Genomic DNA, 21,052 nt, shown 5'->3' with positions numbered 1-21,052 from the left:
TATGATATCTTTGCCATATGATTGACATATGAAGATGAAGATAAAACAAGTGAATTACTTTTCCACACCTCTTTTGTGATCTTCTTTCGTAAGATAGGTTCTGTGTCGCCCAGGTTAGCCTTGAACTTGTGCCCCTCCTACTTCTGTCTCCCCAGTGTCAGGACAGCAAGTGTATTAGGAATCTCTTGAGTTGAGAAGACAAGTGTGGGCCACAGACCTTGCTGCATGGCTGTTGCCTCACCTGGCAGCCCGAAGTATATTTTGAATGTATAGAATGAGTGTATGAATGTATGAGGTGCATTCTGGCCACTACTCAGTTACAAGTTCCTTTGGTTCCAACCTGTTTTTGCTGAAACATGCTAACTTTGATTCAGTTTTCCCCCCTGTATCTCATGATTCCAACTGTTTTTTAAATTTTATAGTATGTTGCCTTACCTCATTAACAAACAATTACAAGCTTTTGGGTGTCTTTAAAAATTATTTCTAAATTTAAAGGTGTCCTTCATTATAATTCTATCAGCCAACTTCTGGTGCATACTATACCCGTCTAGCAGAACCCCCATGTTTAGTTTATTATAAATGTGACTGTCTTATAATCTTTAACAATCTCCTCCATTAAAGTAATATAAAGTGTCTTCATGATTTCTTTGCCAGGAATTGCATTTCCTTTCCCCATAAATAAAGCTGATCTCTTTCTTTACATACCGTTAAGTCCCTAAAAATTCAATCACCTTCTACTTTAAACAAAAGAAAGACCCGTGAATGCGATTCGGTGTGTGTACTTACATTCTTGTTATGGTTTCCAATGATATGGATTTCCAAAAGCTATTTGACTTTCCTGATATGCAACGCTGTAGTCCTCTTGCATTCTCCTGCCACTAAATGTGGTGCCCCAGCCTTGGAAAAAGACAGTGCTTGCTGCTTTTAGTGAAAGGAGGAAAAGGTACAGTCTTTAGCTACTATGTGAGTGTTTGCATTATAAACAGACTTTTCTCTTGATGCAGGGTTTACTGTACAGCCCCTTGTAAACCTCATGGTCCTCCCTTGGCTCCTGAGTGCTGGCTGGCCTTGCAATCACTGGCTGTCAGGCTTTGTGCTGATGGCCACTACTCTCGTAGCACGTCCTCCATGTGCACTGTTGCTGAGGAACATTTTTACTCCTTGGTTTTTTGGTGGCTTTTGTGGCTCCTAAGACACAGCAGTGTTTCTAGCCCTTATCAGAGTAAGCTTGGTACTTCTGAAAACTATTGATCATCCCTCAAGTGCCCAGCTTGTGGGTAAAATACTTAGCTCCAGGAGGGAGGTAAATAAAGAAGAAGGAAGGAAGGATGGAAAAAATCACTGTGGATGGCTAAAAAGGACACAAGGAATCATACTAGTAATTATTTACAAAAAGAAAGGAAGAAAGAAAACTGACCCATCAATCTATAATACATGCAGTTCCGTGTACAGATATACATATATAGTTTTAATGAACTTTTCTCATCTGGGCTGACAGAACCCTCTCTAAAAGCCAAAGATGACCTAACAGAAAACCTAGTAGCAGATATGAGAAGCTTTCCTTTGAGTTATTTGTAAAGGCTGTCTTCTTAAAAGACTCCCAAAACATAAAGCCTATTGCTGTTGCCCTTGGTTACCACTATGAGGGGGAAGGTGAGTCTCTACTGATGATGATACCACACACTTCAGAAACAGGACCCAGAGGCCCCTGAGCTGGAACTTGCCTGAATGCACTCTCCCTGAAGACTACCTTTTGTGGTACCATAAGGTGCCATGCAAGCTTCCAAAAGAGGGAGGCAACTGCCATACCTACTCTGCTATGACACTTATAAACCATATCAATGACCAATAAGGGTGCAGTAGTGGCACACATGCCTTAGTGGTAACCAATGGTTTTCTAATTGGACTTAAGATCCACACAACAGGGACTGCATATAATACTGGAAACCTAGCCAAATGATCAGTGCTAGTGAAATCACAGTGACTGGAGTAAAATCTACAACCACTAACCTATTAAACCAGCATAATCCTAAACAACAATCTATAAACATTTTTCTTTATACCCACAGATATGTGTAGTCTTTGCCCCTCACCAAGGAAATTTATCTTTGCAGTAGACAGAAACTTAGTGATAGAAAAACACAACCAGTCAATATGGAGAGTTGTGGAGCACAGTCCCAACGGATACATCTACAAAACACTGCTGAACCTAAGGACAGGAAACACTGCATAAGAAGGGGTAGAAAGGTTGTAAGGGCCAGAGGGTCAGACTGTGTCTCCTAGCAACATCAGAAGCCACACCTGTAAAGTCTCATGAGCATGACTGCCCACACATGCGTTGAACAAGGATGACACTGAGGAACATGTCAGATTGCCCCACAAGGATGTCGCACTACACAAAGAACTACAGGCAACTCAGTAAAGCTGCCCTGGAGAGAGGAGGCCCTCCCCTGGAAAAAGCACACCAACTTGTTGTACAGAGCCAAACGGTCAGCCCTGAAAACATACATATGAGTAACAATGTATAGACTCAACGGGTTATATTTTGTGGTATACACACACACACACACACACACACACACACGTGCATGCAATAAAAGTTGACAAAGAGGCAATGGATTTGAAGGAGAGTAGGGAGGGTACGGAAGGAAGAAAGGAATTTTTAAAATGTTATTAAAACACAATTTCAAAAATAAAACAAAAAACTTAGAGCCTTGTCCCCCATGAGAAAATTCTCTGAGAAATATCCAACATCAGTCTCCCACAGAGTGCAGACAGTAGGGCTAACTCTAACATCAGTCTCCCACAGAGTACAGACAGTAGGGCTAACTCTAACATCAGTCTCCCACAGAGTGCAGACAGTAGGGCTAACTCTAACATCAGTCTCCTACAGAGTGCAGACAGTAGGGCTAACTCCAGCTGCTGTCTGTTTGTTCCAAGTGTATTTTTATTGGAGAATGTTCATGCCCACATGCATGTATATTATCTGTATGTGCTTCTATGTCATAAAAGAATTGAAGAGTTGCAACAGCAAATACCCTGGCTAATGCTTTCAGATTGGTCCTACAGAGACTACCTGGCTTGGACCAGTCTGAGCATCTTCGCATCAGAGCTTAGCTTGCAGGAACAGCTAAGGGCTCATTGCCTGCTACACAGGCTGACTCCCTACCAATGCTTTGATAGAAGGCAAGATGGATCTTCACAGATGTCTCCACCTCAAGTTCTGAAGTTTGTGGCTATGTATATCACACACACACACACACACACACACACAAACACGCTCGTGCACGCGTGCGTGCACAAGATGCCTCTCAGACATAAGATTACAAACCTGAGGGAAAGATGTCTTCCTTGGTTATGTGGGTAGGCTTAACCTAATGATAGGAGTCCTTAAAATCAAGAACAATTATCCAGCAAAAGTCATTGATGTTAGAACGGGACTCAGAAGGATATAAAGAATAGAACACAGTGTGGTATTGTCATGGAATAACATGGAAGGTATTAGGGGAAAAAAATTAAAAAAAAAAAAAAAAAAACCCAGGTAGTATCTGGGAGGAAACAGTGGCCTATACTGATAGGTAGCAAAAAAGCTGGATGTGTAATTACTCCATGCAGCCACAAGGAACCGAATCTGGCAAACCATCAGATTTGACTCTAGATTCTTTCCAGCAGTCTCCAATAAAGACTGAAGTGTGTCTGACACCTGGGTGTGGTTGCCTGGGTTAGTCTAAGCAAATGTCTGAGTCACATCTGCTTGTTAACTGAGCTTCTGGCCTGCAGGTCAAGACTGCTAGCTGTATGTATTCTGTGCCTTACCTCCCATCATTCCAACTGCACCTGCCTTGATGAATATAGTTAAATGTTGTCACTTAACATTCCTGTTCTGGAATCCAACAATCTAATTAAAAACAAGGAGTCCAGTTCCATACAAATACCCCCAATGATAAACCCTAGTGTATAGACAAAGTCTACAACTGATATCTGCAATATCCTGTGACCTTCTAAGGTAGCCCGGCTCTAAAGTTGACAGATCTACCCTGCGATACTGATCTCCTATTTTGTGCACTATAAGAACCATCCAGAAGGTAGTAAAGGTCAAACAGGATGGCCTGAAATGACCAGAATAGAAAGAAGAGAGACTGAAGTGTCTTTGATGGAAAAATCAAGAGATATGGGGGTCATTTGAACTCTGTAAAAGTGAACTGAATAACAAGGATATCATAGAAGTGTCGTGTATGGTGTCAATGCAAGTAACTATGACATCAGAAGCCTCCAAACACTGTCGTGACATACAGACTCCATATTCTGTTTATTATTATTATTATTATTATTATTATTATTATTATTATTATTAACTATTGTAGGTGTTTTATGTCATGAATAGAGGCCACTACTAACACTGTAGGTAGGAGGAGAGTTTATGAATAAATACTTAATGTGTCTTGGTCGCACTTTCTAAAGTTTAGCCTTATTCACAATAGAAATGGATAGCAAACGAATCCATGAGAGAACTGGAGAAAGTTTGCATTTCTCCTGGAAAGTCGCAGTTCTCTGCAAACCATATTCCATGTCAGTAGATTCTGAGCCAGTTGCACAAACGTTTACATCGTGGATCAATGCCTGAATTCAATGCTATTCCCTTAGTTTTTATGGTAACATATGCTCTGGGTGACTCTGGGAATAATCCAAGCTGAAGAGGGTGAAGCTTCATTGAATGTAGTTAGAAGTATAGCATGCAAATTAAAGTTGAGACAAAGGAGTTACTAAGCTGGAAGTGGTGGTGCCCTCTCCTAAGATGCCAGCCCTTGAGAGGTGGAGGCAGGCAGGTAGGCTTGCCACTGGCACGCTCTACTGTGAGATAGAGCAAACTTGGCTACGTAGTAGTCTGTCTTAGAAAGGAGGAGGAGAAGGAAGGGAACGAAGGAGAAGCTGGGGGGACGGCGGGGGAGTCCTGTCCTGACCGGAATCCTATTTCTTCTGAAACTGTAGGAATGTCAATTTAAAGAGTGCTGCGACCACCAAACATGTAGACTAAAAGGCTCAGCACGGTGTGGATCTGGAGCGTGCTGCACACCCAAGTGTGAGGTGAGTAGGTGGTCTCTACCAAAGGGAAGCTTGACTAGACGGGATAAGTCAATAGAATAACACAAAGAATGCAGGAGGAATCCCCAGGCTAAAGTACCATGGACTTAAAAAGGCATCTCCAACTGGTGCTTCCTAGTCTATGGTATGGAAACCACCAAACTGGTCATCTTCTAAATGCCCAGGCAGGATAACATGTATGCACTACATTATGGAACGTGCCAATAGCCAGATAACTCATAAAGCCGGATAAATGATGGCTGAAAGTTATGTGAGTAGCAGACAGAACATGCCCTATGCGGAGCACTCACAGATTGGAAAGTAAAAGGCACACTGCAGGCATCCAAAATGGTTTCTGCCATTGGAATGACTACATTTTAATTGATTTTTTACTACAGGTTCATGTGTGCACACACACGTGCATGTCATGAGGCATGTATGAAGGGCCGAGGATAACTTGCGGGGGTAGGTCCTCTCCCTCTACCATGTGTGTTCTGGGGATTGAACTCCGGTTCAGGCTTGGCATCCAACACCTTTAACCACTGAGCCATCTGGCCAGCCCTGGTAGCATTGCATTTTTGATCATTATACAAAAGCACAACAAGCCGTGGCATAAACTGAAGGAGAAATAGAGCAGTACCCCTAACACAACCTGGTTGGGTGAGAAGGCAAGCTCCATAATGCAAAATACTTTAGGGTTCCCAGTCTCGCAAATCACCAATCTATAAAAATTGCACATGCTCCTTTTCCACAATTGTTCTCAACTTCTGTGGTGCTGGAGATTGAACCCAGGCCCTTGTACATTCTCAGGGCTTGGGTGGCTTTTGGACAGGTTCACAATCTGTATCCAGGCTGACTTTAAGCCTGAAATAATCTTGCCTCAGCCTCTTGAGTTCAGGGGTTACAGGCTTGCACCATCATCTGCTCAAATTCTCTATAAATAGCTAATTTAATGCAGTGAGACTTGGATAATGAGAGTTTCTGAGTGTTAGAACAACCAGCACATAGCCAGCATCGTCCTAAAGGGTGGGTGGTCCCATGGCCTCCTAAGGCCTCTTGCTTCTAGATAGTCACTCCACACATGACAATCCACACATAGTCCACACACAGTCCACACATCACAGTCCATACACAGTCTACACATCACAGTCCACACATCACAGTCCACACACAGTCTACACATCACAGTCCACACACACGCTCCACACACCACAGTCCACACATAGTCCACACACAGTCCACACATCACAGTCCACACATCACAGTCCACACATCACAGTCCACACATCACAGTCCACACACAGTCCACACACCACAGTCCACACACACGCTCCACACACCACAGTCCACACATAGTCCACACACAGTCTACACATCACAGTCCACACACACGCTCCACATACCACAGTCCACACATAGTCCACACACAGTCTACACATCACAGTCCACACACACGCTCCACACACCACAGTCCACACATAGTCCACACACAGTCCACACATCACAGTCCACACATCACAGTCCACACACAGTCTACACATCACAGTCCACACACACGCTCCACACACCACAGTCCACACATAGTCCACACACAGTCCACACATCACAGTCCACACACAGTCCACACATCACAGTCCACACACATTCCACACATCACAGTCCACACACAGTCCACACATCACAGTCCACACACATTCCACACATCACAGTCCACACACAGTCTACACACCATAGTCCACACACAGTCCATACACAGTACCTAATACTAACTGATTTGTTTTCTACTTTTATAATTCTGTTCTCACAAAAATATTATAACCCACTTCAAGCTGGTTGCTTGTAGTGGGGCCTGCTGAATCCTGCAACAAGTGGATATGGAACTTATTAGAAAACTGGAAGAAAGATTTTTTAAAGTAAATGCACTAATCCAAGTTCCCACATGTGCTACTTATGATTGCTGGACAAATTAAAGGCAAAGTAAAACCATATAGCTTACAGCTTTGTTTTACTTTTTTATTAAGATTTCTTAAGTATCATTTTACTAACTGCTACCACTGAGCCCCACTCCTGCCCCGTGTGCACACTAGGCTTGCGCTCTACTACTAACTACATTCCAGCCACCAGATCATATTTCTTGACCTTGAAAGCCTTCTTTTACTATCTCTTGTATTCTAGTCTACAGGGAATGGATTCTTTTAGCTACTGTTTGCCCAGGAAAGGCTTTATTGCTCATTAGTTTTTATCATTTGGGTGTATATGAATTGTCATGTCTTTGCCACAGAAGTCAGAGGACTATTTATAAGAGCCAATTCTCTCCTTCTCATTGTTTCCACATCTTAGACTCCTGCCATCACATTTGGCAGCAGACCCTCCTGCCCACTGAGGCGTCCTGCTGGTCCTCTCATTCCCTTTTGACATATATTTTTAGGGTATGAAATTCTAAATTGAGATTTTTTTCTTTCATTACTTTAAGGATACTATTTTTATTTATTAAATATTAATTCAATTTCAGATGATTATAGTGTGTGTGTGTTCCTGCACAAGTATGTGCTTGTGCGTGTGTTTTCAACACATATGGTAGGTCAACATTGGGACACTGTAAATTTCATTACGATGGCAGAAGATGAGAAATTTATTCAACCAGCCATAAAAATGTATCTGAACTATGCAGAGAGATGCCTGCTTTCTGAAAATAACGAATACTGGTGGTGAGACAAGTCAACACATTATCAATCATTCATTATTCTAAGCACTTTTCTCTTAAAGAGAATGTGATTTTCACTCCTAGTTTACAAGTATAAAAGAGTTTCTTTATATATCTCTTACACAAATAAGCTAGTCAGAATCAAGGCTGAAACTTGCTTCTGGGTTTTGTCAACATCATAGGTAGAAAACAGTTGTTCCGCGCTTCTCAGTCAACTTGCTGTGCAAGTCGGAATGTGCATGCGCTGTGGAGCATAAGGCATAATGCCTGCAAGCCCGCTGCCATTGGGGATCTGTGCATATCCTGGAGACCCACCCTTCTCTGTGCGTCCCAGTGGGTGTTTTACCTGACTTTTCCCTTTCTAGAACTCTTGGTTTGGGTAAGTCTCTTAGTCCCTCAATTAGCCACAACCAAACATGTTTAGCCATTTTCTTTGGCAAATATTTATAGTCATTTACAGCCCTTGATCTTTTTCCTGTCCACAGCTGTCTGCAGCAGGCACTCCCTGTAGGAAGGCTGTTGACCGAGAGTGTGATTTCACAGAATATTGCGATGGATCCTCTAGCCATTGTGTTCCTGACACCTTTGCATTGAATGGCCATTTGTGCAGGTTGGGATCTGCATATTGCTACAATGGACGGTGCCAAGCTCTTAATGATCAGTGTGTCAGTTTATTTGGAAAAGGTACTGCTTTTCTTTTGTATTTCTTTTGCACTCTGTGGGGTTTATATTACATGCCTTAGAGCCTAGTTGAGGAAAAGCCTGGGTCATACTTTTAAGAGGGGCTTAACTGAAATTAAAGAAAAAAAATTATAGGCATGATAGAAAACTTCCAGAAAATTGCTATGCATGCAATGCCTTTTCTCAATGTTTGATTTAAGGAAAAAATGCTGCTTATACCTTCTAAATTCTATTAAAATGTAAATAGAAAATGTTAGTTATTAGAAGTCCGACTGCAGTTCAGAACAGACCACTCCAGACCACAGGGTTCCAAGGGGGAGGAGGTTTATTCAGGAGACAGGGCAAAGGTGGGAGAAGAAGGTGGAAGGATAAGAGAGCGAGTCAGGGGGTCCTGCCTGTTTTATATGGGCGGTGACGTAGTATCTCCCAGGTAAAGGTGAGGTAGCCAGGTGGATTCTGGGAGTGTATGGCTGTTGCCTTGGCAACGATGTGGGGGTCGCCTAGATGTAATGTCACTGGGTTCGGAGCCTGATACCAACAGAAAATAAGTAGATTGTGATGCTTTAATTTCATGTTGTCTGCCACATTTCTAATCCAGTATTGAGAACACGAACCTTACAAAGCTTAGAGTAGATGTCATTCACATGTGACTCTGTGGAACTGCCACTTAGCAGCGATCACAGGCTACCTGGCCAGAACTCCTGCTCGGGATTCTCGGCACATTTTGTTTGTTTTGAGATAGTCTTGTTTTACGGTCAAGGTTGACCTTGAACTCATCATTCTCCTGTCTTGACCTTGTTCATCTTTTCTTTTTCCTTCTTCAACTAACATTTTAGAGAAATCCAGATAAGACTCCTACATGCCTGCTGGTGTTTTCAGTGCGCTCCAACATGATTATCTATATGTAGGACGACTGAAATAATCAGACTCTACAACCAATTTACAATGCAATGTTAGAGATCAGAGCAGAGCTATCAGGAAACCATCCTTCAAAACTACCAGAGAATCTTGTGGCTATGATCGGTCCTTGAGGTGGGAGAGCGGTTAGGATAATAGAGCTTTCTACTCAAGACAACATGACCTAAAGCAAAGGATTGGCTTACCATTAAAACCTGGAGAGGAACTTCACTAAGTGAGAGCTTAAAGTAAGAGAATAAGAGAAAAAAAAATATGCCAAAGTCAGCACAGTAGGTGGCCAGAAGTCAGGGAGGAGCCTCCAGAAAAATCACCCAGACAAATGGGGTCTGTGTATACTCACAAGTCATTAGGAGCCTATTTTATACTATGGGCATAATAGGCTCTCTCCTAGGAAATATGACCTGTCTAGCCACAGGTTCTTACCCCAATTTACATTACCAGTTATGTATGTAACATCTTACGGAACTGACCTTACATCTAATCAGAAAGTGTGGTCACTCCCAGGACATTTGCCCACTAGTGGGTGTGTCTTACCAGACCATTGTTATTATAGCTTGCAGGTTCACAGCTGAATAAGTATGGTGAAAGATTCTCTGGTCTGCTAACATGTGTCTCACCTGCTAGCATTGTTAAAGCTAGCCAGTAAGGATGAATTTTCCAGGTCAGTACCTGTTTGGTGGCATCTTCAGCAACAGAGTCTTCCCATTCTGTTCTGGAAAGTAATTAAGAGCATTGGCAATAACTGTAATGTTTGGGTGCTCTATGGAACCTCACTAACCAAAAGACATAACCCATTCCTGACACTGGACTTTTTATTTGTTATCTTCTACAGATTGACAGGGGGCAATGTTGCCCTGCCATAAGGTAACTTGCTCCTGGCCTGTGGGGATTCGACCCTAGGGACCCTAGGGAAGGGGGCGAAAGAATGAAGAGACAAGAGACACAAGGAAGAAGCACCAGTCTGAATGTCTGATCAAGTGCTTAAATTTTATTGTTCAGGCTGCCATTATAAAGGCAAGCAGGCAGGAGGGTCATCTGACAGCCAGGGTCCAGGGTCATCCCGTAATTGCAGAGTTTTTTAAGCCCACAAGAATTCCTAGCCCAAATTACTTACTTAAATATTTTCTCACAAGCAAGAAGGCAATTAAAACATTTCTCAGCTCGAGTTGCTTCTCTGATTAATATTTTCTCCCTAGCAGAAAGGCAATAAATAAAGTATTCCTTAACCCAGGCTGTTTACTTAACTGACATCTGCTCCCAGGCAGAAAGGGGTCTTGGCTTCCAGCAGTAACTCTGCTTAAACCCTTATGTTTCATGTAATTTTTTATAATTTCACAATGAGCATTGTATTTATATCATTTCTATACTCCCTTGCTCTTATAATTCCCCACTCATTCCCCTAACTGTCTCTCAACTTTATGGCATCTTTAATTACTGTTTCTAACATACACAAATGTGTAGCACAGTCCCTTTGGTGTTGATTGCTCCTATGTGTGTGTTAAAAGCTGAATGCTTGAGATTGAATGACATTGTTAGGAAGCTTGATACAGAAAAAGGCTGATTTTTTCCCTGTCTTGTCAGCCTTTATTGCCTGCTCCTCATCTAGGGAAGAACCCTCTACATTGGTTTGTTAACTGTGCTTGTCACTGTTCAGGGCCCTGCTTAGGTGTGGCCTAGGAGATTATCAAACAGCCTATGCCCCAATCCTCTGACTCTTTTTTGTCTCTTCTGTAATGTCCCCAAAGCCTTAGGCTGTATTGGAATTGTATTGGAGATGTATCATTTGAGGTTGGGCACTCCACAGTCAGTATTCTCTGCATTTTGACCAGTTGTGGATTTCTGTGATGCTCTCTCTCATGCTAAAAAGAAGCTTCTTGGGTGAGAGGTGAGAGCTACACTTAGCTTTGAGTCTAAGGATGAGGGTTTAGAATGCAGTTAGAAATTATAGTAGTTTAGGATAAGGGCAGTAGGGTCCCATGGCCCCACCATCTGGGTAGTTAACTGGTTTACAGGATCAAGCATAAACTCCCTTCTATTGAGAGTGCCTTTTGTCCAATTAGACAGCAGCTGGCTAACCGTAGGATGCAGGCAGATGCCACCATTGCATCTTTAGGATACTTGATATCCTGCTCATTCTGCGGTTTGTGGATGTTATAGCTAGGTAGGACTTGATTGCTTTGCTCTCTCGGCAACTTGCACAGAACCTTCAGATAGTGTAAGAACCAACCCTCAGGGAGGAAGGTTTCAAGACGGATTCAGATTGATTGTGTCTGAAGTTCATAAGGGACTTCCCTTCAACTTCTGGAAGGAAACTAAGGCAACGGCAATAGCGGATATGATTTTTGGAGTCTTCTTGACTCTTCTGTTCAACGATTCCTAAGGAATTTTCCTATGTCTGGCCTTAGAGTTTTTGTTAGATAATCTACACCTCTTAGTGGGGAGCATTATCACTTCAAGTGGTATGTCTTCATGGATATGTGTATGTGTATATGTATGTGTATATGTATGTGTATACTCAATATGTATACTTTTTAAGTAAACATTAAAATAATGTTTTTCTATGAACTTTTCAAATATCCTTAATATTATTTATCCCTCCCCCCTCTGTTTCTGCTCTCTTCTCTCTATTGCCCTCTCTTCCCAGTTTAATTCTTTGTCTCATTTTTCCCATTTCCCCTTTATGTGCATCTGTGTCCTACTACACCCCCATCTAAAGAAATCTCCCACATGTGATCCACTTTTACTCTCCTGGTATCTTAAGTTACCCCAGGTTATATACTGACATCTAAATATTCAGAGCTAAGATCCACAGATAGGAGAGGACAGACAGCATCTGTCTTTCTGGGTTTAAGTTACATCACTCAGTATAATACTTTCTAGATTCTTCTGTTTAATGCATACTTTATGATTTCAATTTTATAGCTGAATACAATTATACTGTGTATATGTATCATATTTTCACTTTCCATTAATCTATCGAAGGATATCTAGGTTGTTTCTATTTCCTAACTATGATGACTATGACTAAAGTATCAAAGGCTATGGCTGAGCAAGGATCTGTGGAATCGAATGTAAAGTTTTGGTTGTATGCCAACCAGTGGGATGAATGGGTCACAAAACAGATCTACTTTTAGCTTTTTGAGAATTTTCCACACTGACTTCCAGTGTGGCTGGACCAGTTTGCAAACCACAAACAGTGATGAGGATTCCCTTTTCCACCATCCTTAGTAGCATCAATTCTCAGCTGCTTTCTTGACCGTGACCATTCTGACTTGGGTAACATGAAATCTCAAGGCATTTTTAACTTGTATATTTCTAGCTTCTAAGTGTTAGCATTTCTTCTGGGCTCAGCACCACAATTACCACAGTACACAATAGCCAGGTGTGCCTAACTCATTATAAAAGGAGCTGCCTGCCCCCTCCTCTCTCCCTTGCTGTCTTACCCTCTCCCCCTTCTGTCTTTCTCTCCCCATTCTCCCCCACCCCTCTCCACATGTTTATGGCCTGACTCTACTTCTCTCTCTCTCTCTCTCTCTCTCTCTCTCTCTCTCTCTCTCTCTCTCTCTCTCCTTTCTTCTTTCCTCCTTCCATCCCTCCCTCCTTCTCTATGCCTTTCTCTGTCTCTACTACCCGCCTCAACTCCCCTTCCCATGCCCTGAATAAACTCTATTCTATACCATTGTGCAGCTGATACCTCAGGGGGAAGGAATGCCTCAGCATGGGCCCGCAGAGGCACCCTTTTCCTGGCAACCATACCTACAGTGCCTCCACCAAACATATCCCTGGCTTCATTTTTTTTTTTTTTAATAAAACACAACACTAGGAATGTTGAACATGTTTAAAAGATATTTCTTTCCCATTTTTATTTCTCTTTATGTTCAACTTTATGTTCAGATCTGTAGTTCATTTTTTTTTTTTTTTTTTTTTTTGTTAGAAAGAAAGCTTTGTCTTTGTTTTGGGGATTTTTATTCTGGATATTAATTCTCCATTGAATGTATAGTTGACAAAGGCTCCCATTCCATAGGCTGGCTTCTTTATCTATGCAGAAACTTTCTAGCTTCAGGAGGTCCCCCTTGTCAATTGTGGGTCTCAGTTTCTGAGCACATGGGGTTCTACTCAGAAGGTCCTTCCCTAGACCTGTATCCTGCAGGGACTGCCTGTACTTTCTTCTAGCAGTTTAGTTTGAATGTTGAGAGTTTCACACACAGGTAGATCCTCAATCCATTTGGAGCTGGCATTTGTAAAGGTGATAAGTTTCATTCTTCTACATGTGTTCATCCAGTTTTCCCAGCACCATTTGCGGAAAGTGCTGTCTTTTCTCAAGTGTTTGTTTTTGTCTCATTTGCTGAAATTTAGATGGCAGAAGTTACGGATACTCATGTTTGGGCCTCTGATTTTGTTCCGTTGGTTTACACATCTGTGTTTGTCCCCATACCATATTGTTTTTATTACCACAACTCTGTAGTAGAACCTAGTATCTAGATGATAACCCCTCTGGTGTTGTTCTTTTTTGCCCAGGAACATTTTAGCTCTCTAGGGTCTCCTGTAGTTCCAGGTAAGGTAGGAGGTCTGGGTTGGCAGAGAGTCATATCAAAACATGATTATATAAGAACATACAACCATCCTCATTTGTAGCGTTGCTAAAATCAAAATCAAGATAATTTTATCCTTTTTAAATATAACAACTAAAATTTAAAATACCTTAGGCAACTAAGCTTACCTAAACATTAAATAGTGTAAGAAATCTAAACATACAGTCGTTCCCCTCTGGGCTGGTCTTGGTACCCTCTTCCAGCTGACGAGATCCTCTTGTTGTCTATGTCTCATAGGACCTTACTGTGCAAAACCGCTGTAATCAGTCTTGAAAATCTCATTATTTTGTTTAAATGTCCCTTATCATACTGCTTGTCTCCCTTTTAATGGTTTTTTTAAAGTTGATTTCTCTTTATTATATAAAGATGATGGATGTTTTCCAATAGAGAGAAAACTGAAGACTGGAAGAAATAACAGAGGTGTCTTAGGCTGTGTGTGGGGGGGAAACATTTCATTTAATTCTGATTATTATTAGTGTTGGTTATTTACTTATTCACCAGTTTAGAGAATTGAATATCATAGGCATGCATACATATAAAATACAATAATTTTTTTAAAAAGCAATGTGAATTGTACCTAAGAAACAGTATATGAACTTTCTTCTGACCTCCACATATAGACATGTGCATGTGTCTGCATGCACACACACACACACACACACACAGAGAGAGAGAGAGAGAGAGAGAGAGAGAGAGAGAGAGAGAGAGAGATGAACATGCCTAAAACTCCACCCATCAAGAGACTGAGGTGGGAGATTTTCAAGGCCAAGGCCAGTCTCAGATATATGATACATCTTGCTTCAAAACAACAAATAAGTAAACACCTCAATGTAACCTGTAGCAATGGACATAATCCCTTTTGTTTTATGTTATGACATTGGCAGTTTGCCCAAGGAAATCAAACAAAGCATGAAAATTGCATGCCCATTTGGAAATGACAGCTTTATTAGTCTGTTACTAAAGAGCACGTAATTTAGATTAAAGATAATAATTTCAGAACATGTTTCCATTTTAGGTTCTCAAGGCGCTTCCTATGCCTGTTTTGAAAAAGTGAATTCACCACGTGAAAATCTGGCAAACTGTGATTCTAAAACCTCGTACTCGATACCTTGCAGACAGCAGTATGTATATAAAAAGTAGTTGTTTTTCTGAGTCATGATACTTTGACATGAGACTATACTAAGTGAAAACAACTAGTAAATTGTATGGTAAGAAAACAGTCTTATCAAATGAGTGAGTGAGCAGACTGATGTCTGCATGTGTGCTCGCCCATCCTAAGGGTGAGACTGGCTGGGGAACTGGATTGTGCTTATTAAGGAGAACTGCCAAAGTTCAGAAACTTGGGAGTTCTATGTTCAACTAAGAATTAAAATTGAGTTGTGCTTTAAGTCTGCAGTTGGCAATAATCCTAAAGCAGGGATTTTAATTTTTTTATTTACAGTGTAAGATGACACGTTTGGACTGTTGTCACTTGGTTTATTGTCACATGAAACAGCTCCTGGGTCCAATAACGGGAGTAGTTACCTTATAACAAGCACTGCCAGAAACTCACTTGGATATTTTAAAAAGTCATGGTGGGGCTGGGAAGATTCTAGCTCAGACAGGAAAGTGCTTGTCTCACTTAGAACCACAGAACTCATGGAGAGAAAGCCAGATGTGGTGGGGAGACAGAGAAAGGCAGATCCCAGAGACTCATTAGCCCACTAACCAGTCTTACTCTGTGAGCCCGAGGCCAGTGAGCAACCATGTCACAAAAAGTAAAAGTGAACAGCACCTGAGGACTGACACCCAGCACCGTCTTCTGGACCCCACCTGCGTATATGTATATAAGTATATGTATACATATATATATGCACACATGAGCACATATGTACACATGGATCTGAGTAACAAATTGAATGTATTGTAAAACTCTATGCAGTATAATAATGTGTATAATAATAAAATAATGTGTATAATGTGTAAAATAATAAAATAATAGAGCATAATCAAAAGATGCAGAAAGAATAAGTGGTCAGCCACCATTGGGAAACTTCAGGTCACAGGTCTAGACTGAACTGTGTGAAAGTCAGCCTAGGTGACCACTGAAGCCTGTAATACAAAATAAAGTTGCGTATACATGAGTGAATTCAGTATATACACATTTCCGGTCTGCCATGGTGTTAATTAACCTGTTTGCACTTATCTGTTCATGTTTTTAAAAAATCTTATAACATCATAAAACAGTGTTACTATTGCATCATTTTTATGGTTTCATACCATTAACCAAACATTTACGCTACTATCCTCACCGTCCTTAATTGGAAGCTGGCATAGCTGAAAATTAAAAGGATAATGAAGACTTTTCTGTTTTCCATTTCCAGGGATGTTCTCTGTGGAAAATTAGCTTGTTTTCGGCCACACAAGAATTACAAAAGCCCTAGTCGATCTGTGGTGTACTCATATGTCCATGACAGTGTGTGTCTGTCCATACCTCCTGGGTTGTCTATGAGATCAGACGGCAGAGATAGCGCGTACGTGGCTGACGGCACTGTGTGTGGCCCACAAATGGTAATCAGCCAAATCCAAATTCAGCTCTGTCCATTTATGCTAATTACCACGATGGTTTGAACCTGGTGCCTGCGTTCAGTTCCTAGATGCTGTTAAATGACAATTAGATACAGCTTTAGTGATCGTGTCGCAACACTTTTCAGTCTCTATGTAAAGAACAAACAAACAAGCACCACATGTTTTTAACACAAGAGTCTACTAACCACCAAGTGCCATTGCTTTTTCAGACCTAACAATTTCCAATAGTAAAATTGAGTTGTCATTCCACCATGCTTCGCTGCAAGCCATATTCATATTAATCAAATTATGTGCTTATGTATATGACCAGAGTGTAAGTGTGAATAGTTTGGAAGAGCCAAAGCAATACTAGGAAGGCACGGCTAATGGCTATCATACGGAGACAAGCTCACGTGTATATGCACGTGCAAGTGTACACATATATGCAAATCACATTCGTGTAGTCATTATACATAGAGCTAAAATCCAAAGTTTAACAGTCTAGGGACATGAGGGGACACAGCCCAGAAAGCACACTAATAGCCCTGTAAGGTTGAAAGTAGCTATTTATAAACCTCTTTGCTACAGGACAATGGCCTACAGCATTTGCTTGTAAAGCCAGCTATGAACTTCTAAGATCAGCAGTTCGCTATCCCTGAGGAAGCTTACCCATGCTGAGGAACCCAGGTCCTGGGGCTGACTGCCTTGTGCAGTCAACTTCCTCTGGGAGCTGTGTCTGAAAGTTTGCTTCTCAGATAGAATAGGGGAAACTTTGGAATATCAGATTAAGGAAAAGTGGTTCCTGGCCTGCCTCTCTCATCTTTGAACATCTTAATGACATAAGCTACAATCATGGCGAAGCCCATGGGAAGGCAGTTCGGAGCCAGTGAGAACACACGCAGCCCTCACTCAGATAACAGGGAGGAACAGAAGTCTACCCTCCAAATAGATGAGCAAGCCATAAAGAAAGTGTGTCTTTCAGCCCAGACTTTCCAATGTGACAGTAGCCCCAGACAAATTGATCGGAGTTCTACATAAGGCTGTGAGGCAGGAGCCCCAAGCACTAGGGCCCACCCCGTGCCAGGCAGTGTGCCCCAACTCTGTGTCTGCCAGGACAGCATGCTAGCTTTTCTCCTCATGAAAGTGGGGACAGACAAACTTCCACAAATACCAAACATGATCACCTTGTAAAGGAAGAACTTAGTAAACAAGTCTCTAAATGTGACAGTTGTTAGTTTGTAGAAGGTAGTGCCTTGCTCCTGGGTGGGGACACAGGTTACTCTGCCTGGCAGGGAGACAGCTTTTAAGTCTAGGGCCTGAATCTGTCTCTTTCTCCCTTCTTGGCTAAATTAATTTCTATACGTAACTATATTATTTTATTATTATTATTATTATTATTTATGACAAAAAATTTAAAATATTCATTGGCTTGTCCATTGTTTTTTTGGTAGAAATGTAACTGATTTTCACATTAATATGTTGTCCTGAAACTTTGCTAAATTCACTGATTAGTTGTATCAAGTTTGTGTGAATGTTTGCATGTTCATCTGTATGTAATCTGTAAGTCTGTGTGTGTTTGCTTATGAATCTGTGTGCCTTCTGTCATTCTCTGCATGTTTCCGTGTTCATCTGTGTGTAGTGCATTAGTATGTGAGTGTTTACACAAGCATCTGCATGTAATTGGTCAGTCTGTGTATGTTCGCACATTCAACTATGTATAGTCTGTTAGTGTGTGTTTTCATGGGCATTAAGAATAGTCTGTCATCTGTGTGTGTTTCTATTGCATCTGAGTACAGTCCCTAAGTTGGTGTGTGTTTATAAAGGTGTAAGTATGCAGCAAGTGATGAGACTATGTGTGCTAGTAAATGAATCTGCGGGCAGTCTGGAAGCCTGTATGTTTGCACTTGCATCTATGTGTGGTCTATAAGTCTGTGTGTTTGCACATGCATCTGTGTGTGGTCTATAAGTCTGTGTGTTTGCACTTGCATATGTGTGTAATCTGTAAGTCTGTGTGTTTGCACTTGCATATGTGTGTAATCTGTAAGTCTGTGTGTTTTTACTTCCATCTGTGTGTGGTCTGTAAGTCTTCATGTTTGCACTTGCATATGTGTGTAATCTGTAAGTGTATGTGTTTGCACTTCCATCTGTGTGTGGTCTGTAAGTCTGTGTGTTTGCACATGTGTCTGTATGTGGTCTGTTACTCTGTGTGTGTTTTTGTTTGCACAGGCATCTGTGTGCAGTCTGTCAGCCTGTGTGTGTTTGCCTGGCCATTAGCTTATAGTCTACCAGTCTGTATAGTATGTATTTTCTCAGACATGTGTGTGTAGTGTGTCAGCCTGTGAGGATTTGCACAGCCACCTCTGTAGTGTGTCAGCTTGTGTGCATTTGAATGTATATTTTTGTGCAGTCTAATTACACAGCCGTCTGTCTGCAGCCTCAGTCTGTCTCTCTCTCTCTCTCTCTCTCTCTCTCTCTCTCTCTCTCTCTCTCTCTCTCTCTGTGTGTGTGTGTGTGTTTACATAGACAACTGTATGCAGTCTGTCAGCCTATGTTTTGACATGGACATCAGTGTGCAGTCCCTCAGCCTATGTGAGTTTACATGTATAGCTCTGTGTAGTCTGTCTGTGTACACTGGAGATCAACTACATATATGATTGTGTTATCTATCAACAAATAATTTTACCACTTCCTTTAAGGTCTGGATATCTTTTATTTCTTCTTAGTATCTAAATGTATCCAACTAGAATACTTAATATTACACTGAATATTGAATATCAGGACCACATGAAAGCTAGTATATGTAATTTATTTATTGGTTATATGGTAATTTTGAATAATTGCAAAGAGATAACTTTCATTCTCATTTGACATTTTCATATTATGAATTATTTAATTCCACCTTATGTTAACAATTGAAAAAAATAAGCATTCAAGCCCAAATAAAATCGAAAAAGATAAATGAGACCAAGATAATCGCATACCTGAATTATCATTTGGTTGCCACTCTGACATGAAAAGGCTCGACAATGCCTAAGGAAACAAAGTTAAACTATTTCTCTCCATAATTCTGATATATGCCACCACAACAATTCAAAGAAATTTACAAACTGTATTTGAGACATAGGCAAAATTATTCTCCAACCTTAAAGGAACACTTTTGACTTCTGTCCAATTACCCATAACAAATATTAACAGCATAAGAAATGCAGTGAGAATTTCACTCAGTTCAAACTGTAGGAATCAAAATCCAAACCACATGCAGTCTCCATCAGCTCCGAGCAGACACATTCCTCATACTCTGATACCATTGCTATTGAAGGGGCTACATTAGAAAGCCAGAATGTTTCTATTAGAGTCAAAGCAAAATGGGTAAGCAAGTCTTGAACATCTTTTATGCATAGGTAACACATAGTGGCATTTCTTGTTTTACATGACATTCGTGACTGGGAAATATTCTGTGTTTAATTTTAGTATTGTATAAATGGAACCTGCAAAGAAGTTAATTTCACAGGAAATGACTGCAACGCTACCAAGAAGTGCAAAGGGAACGGGGTAAGTGGCTCTGTCAGTAGTTTCATGGTTCAGACTACTGCGGGGTGATTCAAAGCCAGTCTCCTGTTGTAGAGAACTGGCAGCTATGTTGTTCTTTAAAGACATGGCTATGTCCAGCGGATTAATAAGAGAAAACCAAATGAGCTAATCTAATGCTCTGAAGTAAACTGTATGCTTCACTTACTTTTTTTGTTTTTGTTTTTTCTTTTGGTTTTTCGAGACAGGGTTTCTCTGTGTAGCCCTGGCTGTCCTGGAACTCACTCTGTAGACCAGGCTGGCCTTGAACTCAGAAATCTACCTGCCTCTGCCTCCCAAGTGCTGGGATTAAAGGCGTGTGCCACCACTGCCCGGCGCTTCACTTACTTTTGGAAGCACATTTTTTTTTTTTAATTTTCTCTCAATTGTTTATCTATTTTAATCTAGTAATGTAAAATTCCCACAGCCGGGGCACCGGGATTTATTTTCTTGACATTTACCAGTTTGGGGTGAGAAGGGTCTTTGTTTCCTTATTTTCCTCGAAGGAAACCAGGGTGTAGTATAATCAACAGAAGATGATTAAACCTGAACTTACCCAGTCGTACCTGCATTCACTTTTATAATTTCTAAATGTGTTAGCTTTGGATCACGTGGACGGCTCAGCACAGAAGTGCAGCTCTAGCTTTGCTTGTGTCCCCAGGATTTGTGGCTTTCCTCTGTTAGGTCTTTCTCTCAATATTTTACTCTTAATGCTTTTAATAAAACAGAAGAGAACAATGGATATTATTAAATTTTTGTTATTCTCCTTCATTGGAGACACTTTAAAAAATAGAATATTATTTATTTAATTATTTTACCCTGACATTTTTTTATTTGCTAAAACTTTTTCATTCATGTTTATTTGTATTTCGCTATATGAATCATGTTTCCAAAAAAAAAAGCATTTTTAAAAGAAAACTAACTTATGTGACTCTAATATTGGACTTCCTTTCCTGTTCTT

The 21,052-nt window shown here is 40.9% G+C and overlaps 1 protein-coding gene across 1 annotated transcript in view; it reads left to right on the top strand.

Moving 5' to 3' along the window:
* Adam18 (ADAM metallopeptidase domain 18) overlaps nt 1-21,052 on the top strand; it is a 63,313-nt gene that overhangs the window by 24,776 nt on the left and 17,485 nt on the right. The window contains exons 13-17 of the mRNA XM_034520456.2: nt 4,990-5,085; nt 8,272-8,470; nt 14,993-15,098; nt 16,341-16,527; nt 19,996-20,076. Coding sequence (XP_034376347.1) covers nt 4,990-5,085; nt 8,272-8,470; nt 14,993-15,098; nt 16,341-16,527; nt 19,996-20,076 — 669 coding nt within the window. The remainder of the gene's footprint in view (nt 1-4,989; nt 5,086-8,271; nt 8,471-14,992; nt 15,099-16,340; nt 16,528-19,995; nt 20,077-21,052) is intronic.

This window comes from Arvicanthis niloticus, chromosome 16, assembly GCF_011762505.2.
Source record: "Arvicanthis niloticus isolate mArvNil1 chromosome 16, mArvNil1.pat.X, whole genome shotgun sequence".
Classification (NCBI taxonomy): Eukaryota; Metazoa; Chordata; class Mammalia; order Rodentia; family Muridae; genus Arvicanthis; species Arvicanthis niloticus.
This window is presented reverse-complemented; position numbering and strand designations above follow the sequence as displayed.